The sequence below is a fragment of the Miscanthus floridulus genome, chromosome 8 (assembly GCF_019320115.1).
Source record: "Miscanthus floridulus cultivar M001 chromosome 8, ASM1932011v1, whole genome shotgun sequence".
In the NCBI taxonomy this organism is placed as follows: Eukaryota; Viridiplantae; Streptophyta; class Magnoliopsida; order Poales; family Poaceae; genus Miscanthus; species Miscanthus floridulus.
In genome coordinates, this window is record NC_089587.1 from 32,525,518 (window position 1) to 32,536,459 (window position 10,942).

At 42.4% G+C, this 10,942-nt stretch overlaps 1 protein-coding gene across 1 annotated transcript; it reads left to right on the top strand.

Annotated features, from left to right (window-relative positions):
- Positions 1 to 4,608: 4,608 nt before the first annotated feature.
- Positions 4,609 to 9,192, top strand: LOC136476129 (uncharacterized). Its single transcript, XM_066473849.1, has 5 exons — positions 4,609 to 5,081; positions 5,508 to 6,383; positions 7,127 to 7,327; positions 7,418 to 7,613; positions 8,685 to 9,192. The coding sequence occupies exons 1-5, from the start codon at positions 4,935 to 4,937 to the stop codon at positions 8,864 to 8,866; spliced, it is 1,602 nt and encodes a 533-aa protein (XP_066329946.1). The 5' UTR covers positions 4,609 to 4,934; the 3' UTR covers positions 8,867 to 9,192.
- Positions 9,193 to 10,942: the final 1,750 nt, after the last annotated feature.

Genomic DNA, 10,942 nt, shown 5'->3' on the forward strand with positions numbered 1-10,942 from the left:
CCAAGGAGTTAAGCCCTCCAAGGTAGCTTTGCTTTGCTCTCAAAAGACTACTAAAATATAAAAGAGAGTACAAGTGGAGGTGTGGAGGTGTGAAAACCCAAATGAGGTGTGTGTGAAAGAGAGAGGGGGCTCTCCCCCTCCTCTTATACAGGTGCCAAGGGCGGTTTGGAAGAATATTCTCCGGAGGTCCGTAGCAAACCGTCCTTGGGGAGCATTGATGGCACCGCCTATTGAAGGTGGGGCCAAGAGGCAGCAAGGAGGGTGCGAGCACACCCCTTAGTTTCAGTTGTTATGTTTTCTGAGTCTGTTTTTTCAGTATAAATGTTCCTATTAGTTTCAGTCAATGAGTGATGGTTAATCCATTGGAGTGATATGTTCTTGTGCATCACAATTAGGTTGTACTCGTATTTGTTGTGCCACATGGTTCCTGAAGTTTATATTATAATTTTGGTACTCTACCAGATAAGATGCAGTCACGCAGCAGAATGTAGAAAAGGTCTGAAACACTAAACCTTGAAGGGAAAAAATGGAACTCTGAACCTCAAATCGAGTAGAATTTATTTTCAGGGCATGCATCCATCGACTTGAGCTTGCTCCTCCTAGCATGATGTTGCGCTGACGCCTGAAGTGTTTTATTTTAGTAATGTGATTTTGTTCTCCTCTGGATACTATATATTATTAAAGAGTTTCCACTTCTGCTTGTATATATGAGACCTTGAGTGTTGGGTATTCAATTATTTGCTCAGTTTTTTTGTGAGTTTTAATCTAGTTTCTTGAACTAGGCTTGCCCATTTAGCATTTTTAGAATTACATTTTACTCATACACTATCTAAATCTAAAAATATTTGAATCGAAGTCTTCAGTGTTGTGCAGTTTAAGTACAGTGCTACTTTATACCTGTGTGACCATGTACAACAACAACAACATAGCATTTCAGTCCCAAGCAAGTTGGGGTAGGCTAGAATTGAAACCTACCAAAAGCCCCAAGTCACGGTTCAGGCACTTCAATAGCTGCTTAATTTCCAAGTACTTCTATTCAAACATAGATCTCTAGGTATACTTGTGTGACCATGTGACAAATTATATTTCGGTTTAATATCTTGTTCGTTTTCTGCGGTTGGTATGCTTGATTTTGACGTCTGTGTGATGCTCTTTTTTTTCTTGTCACATGTACAATATTAGGCCCGCACTTGCAACTATACTGATGTGCTGTTGCTTCTGTGTGATTACTGTTGGGGCACACTTGCAAGTTGCAACCTTACTGATTTGTTACTTCTGTGTTTTTACTGATGCTATTGTTACATGGTCTCTATTAATTGTTATATCTGAAGTGGTCGAATCGAATTTGCAGGTGCACTGCAAGAACCTTGCTCCACATGTAATGCTTCTCCTATCCCGTGGTCACTCCTTTACTTACAGAAGGGCTGTGTTCTGATTGGTTTGATCTCATATGCTAAGCTGCGTTTCTTTGATGATTCAGTATGCTAAGGCGGCCCAGGCACTTAGCAAGCATGACCCATCGATTGTTCTCGCTAAGGCTGATGCTAACGAGGAGAAGAACAAGCCGCTTGCTACCAAGTACGAGATCCAAGGGTTCCTAACCATCATGATCTTCAGGAACCAGGGGAAGAACATTCAGGAATACAAGGGCCCTAGAGAGGCTGATAGCATTGTGGATTACTTGAGGAAGCAGGTTGGCCCTGCGTCCAAGGAGCTAAAGTCTCCAGAAGATGTTGCGACCCATTTCGATGACAAGAAGATCTACATTGTAAGCTTCCAGTTCAAAATTTTCACCTGTTTTTATTCAGTAGTTACTTAATCTGTATTATGATGAGCAGGACAAGTGATCCTTTTGAGCTGACAACTGACTGTACATAATAATTGCAATTTGTAGATTGGAATCTTCACAGAATTCAGTGGCACCGAATTTACAAACTTCATGGAGGTCGCTGAGAAGCTGAGGTCTGACTGAGACTTTTGGCCACACTTTTGCACGCCAACCACCTTCCCATGCGGTGATGCAGCGGTGGAGAGGTGGCGCCATGATAAAACAGATGTCCCTGTGGGGATGCCATTCTAGAGGAGCTTCAGCCAATATAATGTTTTTTTGCAGATTTGTTGGTGGTTCATTTGATTTACTAGGAGTCTGTACTTGATCCCCAAAATTGTAAGCATGATTGATGAAATGTAGTTTTCAAGTCCAAAGATTGAGGATAGCAGATAGTGATGAAATAGTATAAGTAAACCTTATTTCAGTTGATTCATCGTCTTGATCCGCATGTTCTTCTGGTTTTGGTTTTGCTTTCCCTTTCGTCCTCATCTGTCCCCTTCTCCGCTTTCTGATCTGACGTTATAGATATTTTTCTGGATTCTCCCCCCTTCGTTCAGGTGTATTTCTTTCTTGCCCTTCAAGGATGGTCTGTTATTGGATTTTTACATCTTGACCCACTACGATAACGGGTTTGGGCTCCTATGTCGTACGGCTCTTTTTTAGTTGACGTCTGTTTTAGAATTTGTCTTTGCCGATCGGAAAAATATTCGTACTTATCGGCTCTACGTGCATGCGTCATGTTCTGAATGGTTGACAAAAAAATCGACTGAAACACAAACAGAATTCAGCCGAATGATAGGTAGTCACTTCCCTGATTTATTTATCTCATGAGTCAGCATGATGATACCTAAGAATGAATAATTAGAAGAAACATAGGCCGGGCCAAATTGCTACTAACTAGGCCTAGGACTAGGTTGATCCAGGCCTGACCTTGGATCTGGTCCGTGGTAAGGGCCAAATCGGAGGTCACATCTCCCCCCATATTAGCTAAAGGCTATGATCTCACCGGTTTAACAAGCAAGCAAAATGCCATCATAGCCCACAACTATTTTTAAAACTTACAGAAAGATGGGATACAAAATAAAAAGTAATATGACAACACATATGATTATTATGCAATATGGTATAGGTCTCGTTCGCTGGTCTGAAACTTGACTGAAAAATACTGTTCCGGCTGAATTATTGTGAGAGAAAAATACTGTTCCGTCTGAAAAAAGAAGCCGAACAAGCAGAATATGAGGTAAGCCGAACAGGGCCATACTCCCTCTGAAGGGTGGGCCTGGTGCAAGCGGTAGAGTCTTACCATATGTGATCAGAAGGTCCCGGATTCGAGTCGCGGTCTCCTCGCATTGCACAGGCGAGGGTAAGGCTCACCACTGACACTCTTCCCCAAACCCTACACAGAGCGGGAGCTCTCTGCACTGGGTACGCCCCTTTTTATAGTATACTGGGTAAGGTTGGCCACTGTCACCCTTCTCTAGACCCCGCACAGAATAGGAACTCTCTGTACTGGGTACGTCCATTTTTATAGTATACTCTCTCTGTCCTAAAATAAATGTCGTTCTCGTTTTCCGAGAAGTCAAACGCTTTTAACTTTGACCAAATATATAAAAAAAAATATTAATATTTATAGTACATAACTAGTATCATCACATAGATTGTTGAATCTATTTTTATAATAAACTTATTTTAAGATACAAATACTGCTAATATTTTCTACAAATCTAATCAAAATTGAGAAAGATTGACCGGCACAAATACCATAACGACACTTATTTTGGAACGGAGAGAGTATCTAATAAATAAGTTTACAAATGAACCATGAATACAATTTAACAATTTTCACTTCCAAAATATTTCTCTCCTCGCTTTCCAGCATAGTTGTGCTTATAAGCCATCACCAACCGTACTTGTTTGAAAAAATAATTAAGAATAAAAAGGTTTTGTGATGATTGGGTTGATCCATAGACATTTTCGATTTGAGGACAGCCTCTATAGTCTATCGGGCTTGCTCTCCTGGGTCAGGTTAACTAATCAATGCATTGACGAGGCTATTTTCATCTCTGCTTATACTATCAAAAGAGCAAGAACACTTAAATTCTCACCCAACAAGATCAACTTTGACATAAAAAAAAAAGAGTTGGAAGAAGAGGTGTGGCGAGCCGACGCATTGTACGATTTGGGATTGGAATTGGAATGGGCTAAGACACACCAACATTCCTTTAACCTCCCGCCAACCAAAGCGCGGTGCAACTCTAGGTCGTCAGTTGTCAATGCTGGCTCAAAGCTTGTTCACCTCTACCCCAACTCTGATGCACGGCTTCTGACGACTTATTTGAGCCTACTTCCGTACCGCTATGAAAACAATATACGGTACTAACTAACGACCAACCTGTTCGCTGGTTGGTTTTTGTACTGATAAGCTCGATTGACGTTGATTTGTTGTAATAACAAAATACTATTAGTTGAATGATAAGTTCTGGCTAAAACCAATCATAAGCATACGGAGTACATATATAGGTAGGTGATTGTAGAGCTGTAGCCGTACAGCTATCAGCAGATGCAGATCTATTAGCGAAAGGTCCAAGTCCATGCATAAGGCCCAGCCCGGTTATATATTTAGCAAAAGAAACTCAGCCCAAAATCCCATGTGCGCTCACTCACAACGGTTCGATAGAACTAAAAAAAAATAAACAAAAATACTGTTTCAGTGAATTATTACGAGAAAAAAATACCGCTCTATCTAAAAACACTGTTCACTTAAACAGTGCTTTCGTGATCGTGAGTGGGCTGGCCAGCTCCACAGCCAGCCGAACGTTTACTTCGTTCACTATTGGGCCAACGTGTCATTAACGTAAACGGACCCACGATTTTTTTTTTTCAATTATTAATTCCGGGAAAACTCTGCTCAACTCGTTCTGTCGTCTGTCGTCTTGCTCTCCACCTCCGCATCCATCCCCTCCCTCCTCCAACTCTCCAATCGACTCCGTCCCAACCTACAATCCGCGGCAACAGAAAAAGGCGCCTCCTTTACCAGAAACAGAAGCAAGATTCCCGGATTGCGCCGCCTGATCGCCGGCGAATCGAACCGACCGAGCGGCCCATGGCCGGAACCGAGCGGCTACACCGCCCGATGGACCCGCAGCGGCCCGCGGGCGGCCGCTCCGGCGGGGTCGGCGCTGGTGACTCGCCGGTGAGATGGGACGACGACGACAACGACTACGGCGGCGGCCGCGTCGAAGGCTTGGCGGTGAGTTCCCCCCTCCGTTCTCTCTGCCTGTTTCGTCCCTGATAAGTCTGGTTGCGTGTACGCGTCCTTCAGCTGAGTTGGTCTTGCTGAGGAGCGTGGAGAACTGTAGATTGATTCGTTCGGTGCGTAAATTGGGGAATTTCGGGAGCATGTGGCGCGCTGCTTGGCGCGAGTTTAGTAGCTCGAATTGATTATTAGGGCTAAGCGATGAGCGAAAAGTTTAGTATTCAAGGGCGCGTGTGGCTTGTGCTGGGTTAAAAAATCCAAAATTGCTTTGCTAGGTTTTGTCTTAAGCATGTGGCTAGAGCCTTGTTGATAGTCTTTCTATGGCTTGAGTTCAAGTCTTACAGTACATACAATCAATCATTCAACTTTCCCAGGCTGAGTTTGTGCCATAACTCAATTTTGCTTTCTTTCCTGATATAGGGACTCCACATATTTGACCAAGAGGAGGCAGACGAGCCACCAGCCAAAAACAGCATGGCCAACAGCCTTGATACTAATTGCATTCCCATTGCTAACGGATGCAACACTGAAACAACTGAAACTTCCGTAGAGACAGAACCTGTAAATGGCATTAACCCGCTTCATGAGCATACTGGCATCTGGGTCCCTGTTTCTGTCCCGCCAATGACAGCGCAGGCCCGTGAGGAGTGGCACAGGGGGTTTGGTTGCAATGGCGGGTACTTCCCGGAAGAAGAGTTCAACTGGGAGCTGGATGAAGAGAACTATGAGATGACAATGTGGGATGTGTTTGCTGATATGGTTGTCGCGGCAAAAGATAAGGTGGTATCTGCCACAACATATGACTTTGGGAGACGTGGGATGTCGGTGGTGTCCAACTTCTTTCTCCAAGAGGCTTGGAAGGATATGGCGCAAACACTTGCGGATGCAAACGCTGGTATTGCGAACGAGCTTCTTGAGACAGAGCCAACTAAGTGGTTGCCTGACAGTGCTGCTACCTCTTGCATGCTCTGCGGCGTGCGATTTCATCCAATAATGCGGTCTCGTCATCATTGTCGTTTCTGTGGTGGAGTATTCTGTAATGGTTGTTCAAAGGGTAGAAGCTTGATGCCTCCAAAATTTATGACTGCAGAACCTCAGAGGGTTTGTGATGTCTGCGGAGTACGTCTAGAGAGTATCCAACCTCAATTGATGAATCAGATCAGTCGGGCCTCACAACTTCCAACTCGGGATGTCACAGACCTGAGTACCCTGAGGTCATGGCTGAATTTCCCTTGGGCACACACAATGGAATATGAGATATACAAGGCTGCAAATTCTTTACGTAGCTACTGTAAGGTATGCCTTTTTTTCTCCTTAAGTATTGACTACTTCTATTACGATACCTTTTCTTGTTGTCTTCTTTTCGGCTACTTTAGTTGTCATGTAGTCTTCGGTATTCTTATCAAGTGTTATTGTGTTAAAGACTAGCGTTGACCAATTTTTTGCACCAAATAGGCAAATACTAATATCTTCATAAACACTACAACAAATCTAGTCTTCCTACACTGGTGTTGATAAACTGATGTCAAGAAACCTTGTAGGGAAATGTGTCTCACAAGTCATCAAATATGGTTGTTTTCTGTTTGTATAGTAATTAGTTGGATGAATGTTTGGACAATTGAGTCGTTGTGGGTAAAAGATGACATGGAACACTGGGCGAATTATTTTTTCTAGTGTAATCTGGATATGTAGCCTACCCCAACTTGCTTGGGACTGAAAGGCTATGTTGTTGTTGTTGTTGTAATATGGATATGTGATTAGTCTAATTACTGAAATGAACCTATGCAAAAGAAAAAAAAATGCATAGGCAAAATCAATTTCTTAAGTAAATAACTGCTTGTAGTTCACCAATCTGCATTTTAGTAACTCTAGATTATTTAAGCTCAACTTAGTTGTTCAGGGGAATTTTGTTATTGTAAATGACTTAGTCATTGTATTCTTATGAAATGCTGGAAATGATGTTACTCTGTCTGTGGGGCTGCTGATTGTTCTGTTAATTATTCTGAGCCATTAAAAAGACAAATTCATGTATTTTTCAGGTGGGAGGACTGAAACCAGAGAAGTCTATCCCTGATACTATTCTTAGACAAGCAAAAGGTCTTGCTATAGTTACTGTGGTGAAGGTTGGGATGATGGTTACATACAAACTTGGCACTGGGCTGGTTGTTGCTCGAAGAGTGGATGGCTCCTGGTCGCCACCTTCAGCAATCTCCACCTGTGGTATTGGATATGGGGCTCAGGTGATACAAGCTTTTTTTACATGGAAGGGCTTCTTGTTATCAATCTAGTACCATCTAACATATATGATATCTGCTTGACTCTTTCAACAGGCTGGAGGTGAGATAGCTGATTTTATTATTGTTCTGAGGAACACGGATGCCATTAGAACATTCAGTGGGAAGGCACATCTGTCTGTTGGTGCTGGTGTTAGTGCTTCTGCTGGTCATGTTGGACGTGCAGCTGAGGCCGACTTTCGTGCTGGTGATGGTGGTTATGCCGCATGTTATACATACAGTTGTAGCAAAGGTATGTTTCGAATTATTACAAGCTTTAGATTACTGTCATCCAAGAGTTCGTAGCGGTACAGAAATTCAGTAGATTTTCAAGACACTATTTACAGTTAGAGGCAATATATGAGACTGATTTATTTTGCTGATGGTATAATGAATACTCCATTTCAATTTTGCTGCCATTCTAGCTTTATCCTAAATCAAACATTTCTATCTTTGGCCATGAATTCTTATAAGTTCGTATAGTTCAACATCATGCAAATTATATATTATGAAAATTATTTCTCATGGTGAATCTAAGAACATAAATCTAATGATGTTAAACATATGAATTTATCGAAATTGATGGTCAAAAATAGAAAGGTTGACTTTGGAAACAGAGGGAGTAGTTTAGAATGCCAGTCAATTCAAAGTTTTTTTTATTGAAAATTTGAAATTAAGATGTTCTTTCTGTTGCAAACTAGAGAAGCGCATGACATCTGCAAAGTTTTGAGCTGCTTAGTTTGCACACAGAAAAGGAGCACTCCGACCAGTTTGCTTTGACAAATCTTTCTTGTTTGATCTTTTGAGTGGTTAGTCATTTAAATACGTCCCACCAGAGAGATGAGCAGATGGCCAAGTTACAGACTAACATGGCCATGTCTCACAAGGCTAATGTAGTAATGTGTGCATTAGCTATACTAAAGGCCTTATATGATAAGGTTTAGGAAGTTGGGAGCACAATTTTCTGTCACACAAGGAAAAAAAAGACCAAGTTGACGTGTCCTGAAACCATTGGGGTGTGAAGTTGACCAAATAAACTGTACAGAAGATACTTTCAGAAACCAAAATATGCATGACAGATATTTATGGCGTCAATTGTTATAGCAGTGAATCATGCCATATCACAGAGCAACTTTGTTTTATGAAATCAATTGTTAGTCTGAATTGTTGAAACTCTTGAGGAAACAGTAGTTTGTTGGCCCCATTTTAAGATTACAGTGAAGTGATGCATCATTCATTGCAAATACTTGTGGGTTAAGTTTTAACAAATACACTCATTCTTTTATGTAACCACTTATCTTGTATGCTGACTCTTCCATATTAGGTGCCTTTGTGGGCTGTGCGTTCAATGGCAGCATAGTATCCACTCGAGATACTGAGAACGCACGATTTTACGGAGGTCCTATCAAGGCATCTGATATCCTTCTAGGATCAATGGCGAGGCCGCCTGCAGCCTCTCCTCTGTACAAAGCTCTGTCAGAATTGTTTGACAAGATTGGAAAATAATCCTCTTTCTTGCAGACCCTGCCCCACCTTGTAAATACATTCGAATTTGTGCCCTTCACGAATTGGTTGGAAGCAATTGCGCAACTGTACAGTAAGGCCATTCTTCAACGCATCAAAGGCTCCATGCCTTCATCAGTGTTTAGTGGATACTATCAACAAAACCACTCTGTACATACTTGTACATTGGATTGACAATAGCATCAAGATGTGAAAAAAAAGGTGTTTATTCTTTTTCGTCAGTGTTGGGTGCATTCTGCGCAACTCTGGGGAAACTGGGTGCGGCCCTGCGGGCAACCCTGACGTCTGACGAGTATGATTCGAATTACTCCCTCCGTCCTTTAATGTCTATCATTTTTGTTTTTCGAGAAACAATTTTGACTAAATATATATTAAAAATATTAATATTATGATATATAATTAGTATAATTAGATAGATATTTGAATCTAGTTTTTTAATAAATTTATTTAGAGATAGAAATGTTGCACGTATTTTCTATAAATCGAGTCAAAGTTATTGGCACGCAAATCATGGCGACAACATTTAGGGACGGAGGGACATGGAAGTACAGTAATTTTGTAATGCCATCCTGCTGTGAAGGAGAGAATACGAGGAGGCGTGCTTGCGTCCTGACTCCTGAGTGTGCGGTGAAGAAAGAAGGAGGACAGAATAGGGAGATGAGAGAAATAAGAAAGGAAAAAAAAAAGAAAGAAAAGAAAAAAAGAAAAAGGGTGCAATGGACATTTCACTCTTTTTCAATGTCGGGATGAAATGGCTTTAGCAATGAAATGGCTTTAGCAAATATTTTCAAAAACAGTTTCAACTCTACATGGATATTTAACTAGGGTTCTCGTCTGCATTTGCATTTATAGAAATAGGATCGTCTGTAATCAAAATAGATATATTTTTGTAGTAAGCTGTGACTCAACCTTTGGCATGGTTGTCGAAACCTGTACCCGTGCCCATAGTTTTCGTCCGGGTGTTTTTTGAACCATGGCGTCGGGCTTACCACGACATCCTTGCGTATGGCGTCGACTTGCTCTAGGCGGACACCGCGCACGCGCGAGCGCAGGAGGAAAACCGCGCGCGGGGGAGGGAAAATCGCACACATAGGGCGGGAAGCCAGGGATTGCGTGCAGGAAAGGTGGGGATTGCGCGTGTTGGAGAGGGGAAATCGCGTCCGCGCCTCCATATCCCGCTACTCGTGGGAAGTCACGCGCCTAGAAGTCGCAGGAAATTGCGCTCGCTCGGTGGAGAGGGAAGAGAGGAGAGAGGGGAAGAGAAGAGGGCGACGAGAGCGAGCACCTGGAAGCCGCTGGCACCGTCTGCCCAGCTTCATCCGTCGCCTCCCCAGTCCCCACCGGATCCGCCCACCAGCGGCTTTGTCACAGCTTCGGTGCGTGCTTTCCCCCCTCTTCCTCCCCTTGTCTGCTCTTCCCGTCTTCCTCCCTCCCTCTGTTCTGCCTCTCCTTCCTCTGCTATGTTGTGTGGGTAGTTGCCTTTGTTATGCACTCTGCTCTTTCTTTCTTCTACTCCTTCTACTCTGCTCTGCTGGTTGCTTGCTATTTGTGGTTGCTATGGATGCATAAGTCCATCTTTGATTTTACAGCAGATAGCACAATGTCAAGTTCATCTTGCGTCACCAGTGATTATGATCCGAAGACTGATCCAGCTTGGAAGGTGATGCCTAGATGAGAGACTGCTTGAATGGACATGCCTAGATGATGTTGAGTTGTTGACTAGAGATTTTAGATCAGCACTTATGCTACTTATATTTATTTTGTACTAGCAGTACTAGTAATTAAGTTATGTTATGTTACTAGAGTCTAATTTGTTTCTATTGAGAGATGGGAGATTTCTGATTTGCTATTTTGCTACTTTATATTGTGCCCTGTTACTCTAACAGCACTATTTATTATGGTATTATATGGTATGATTTGCTTTTGATTTCTAGTAGTATTATATATTAAAATAGTTATACGGCGTCGCCTCGCCTTGCGCCTTAAATGCCTAGGCGTCTGGAAGGGAGTCGGACGCCGCACCTCGTCTTACCGCCTTAATAACTATGCCCGTGCCCA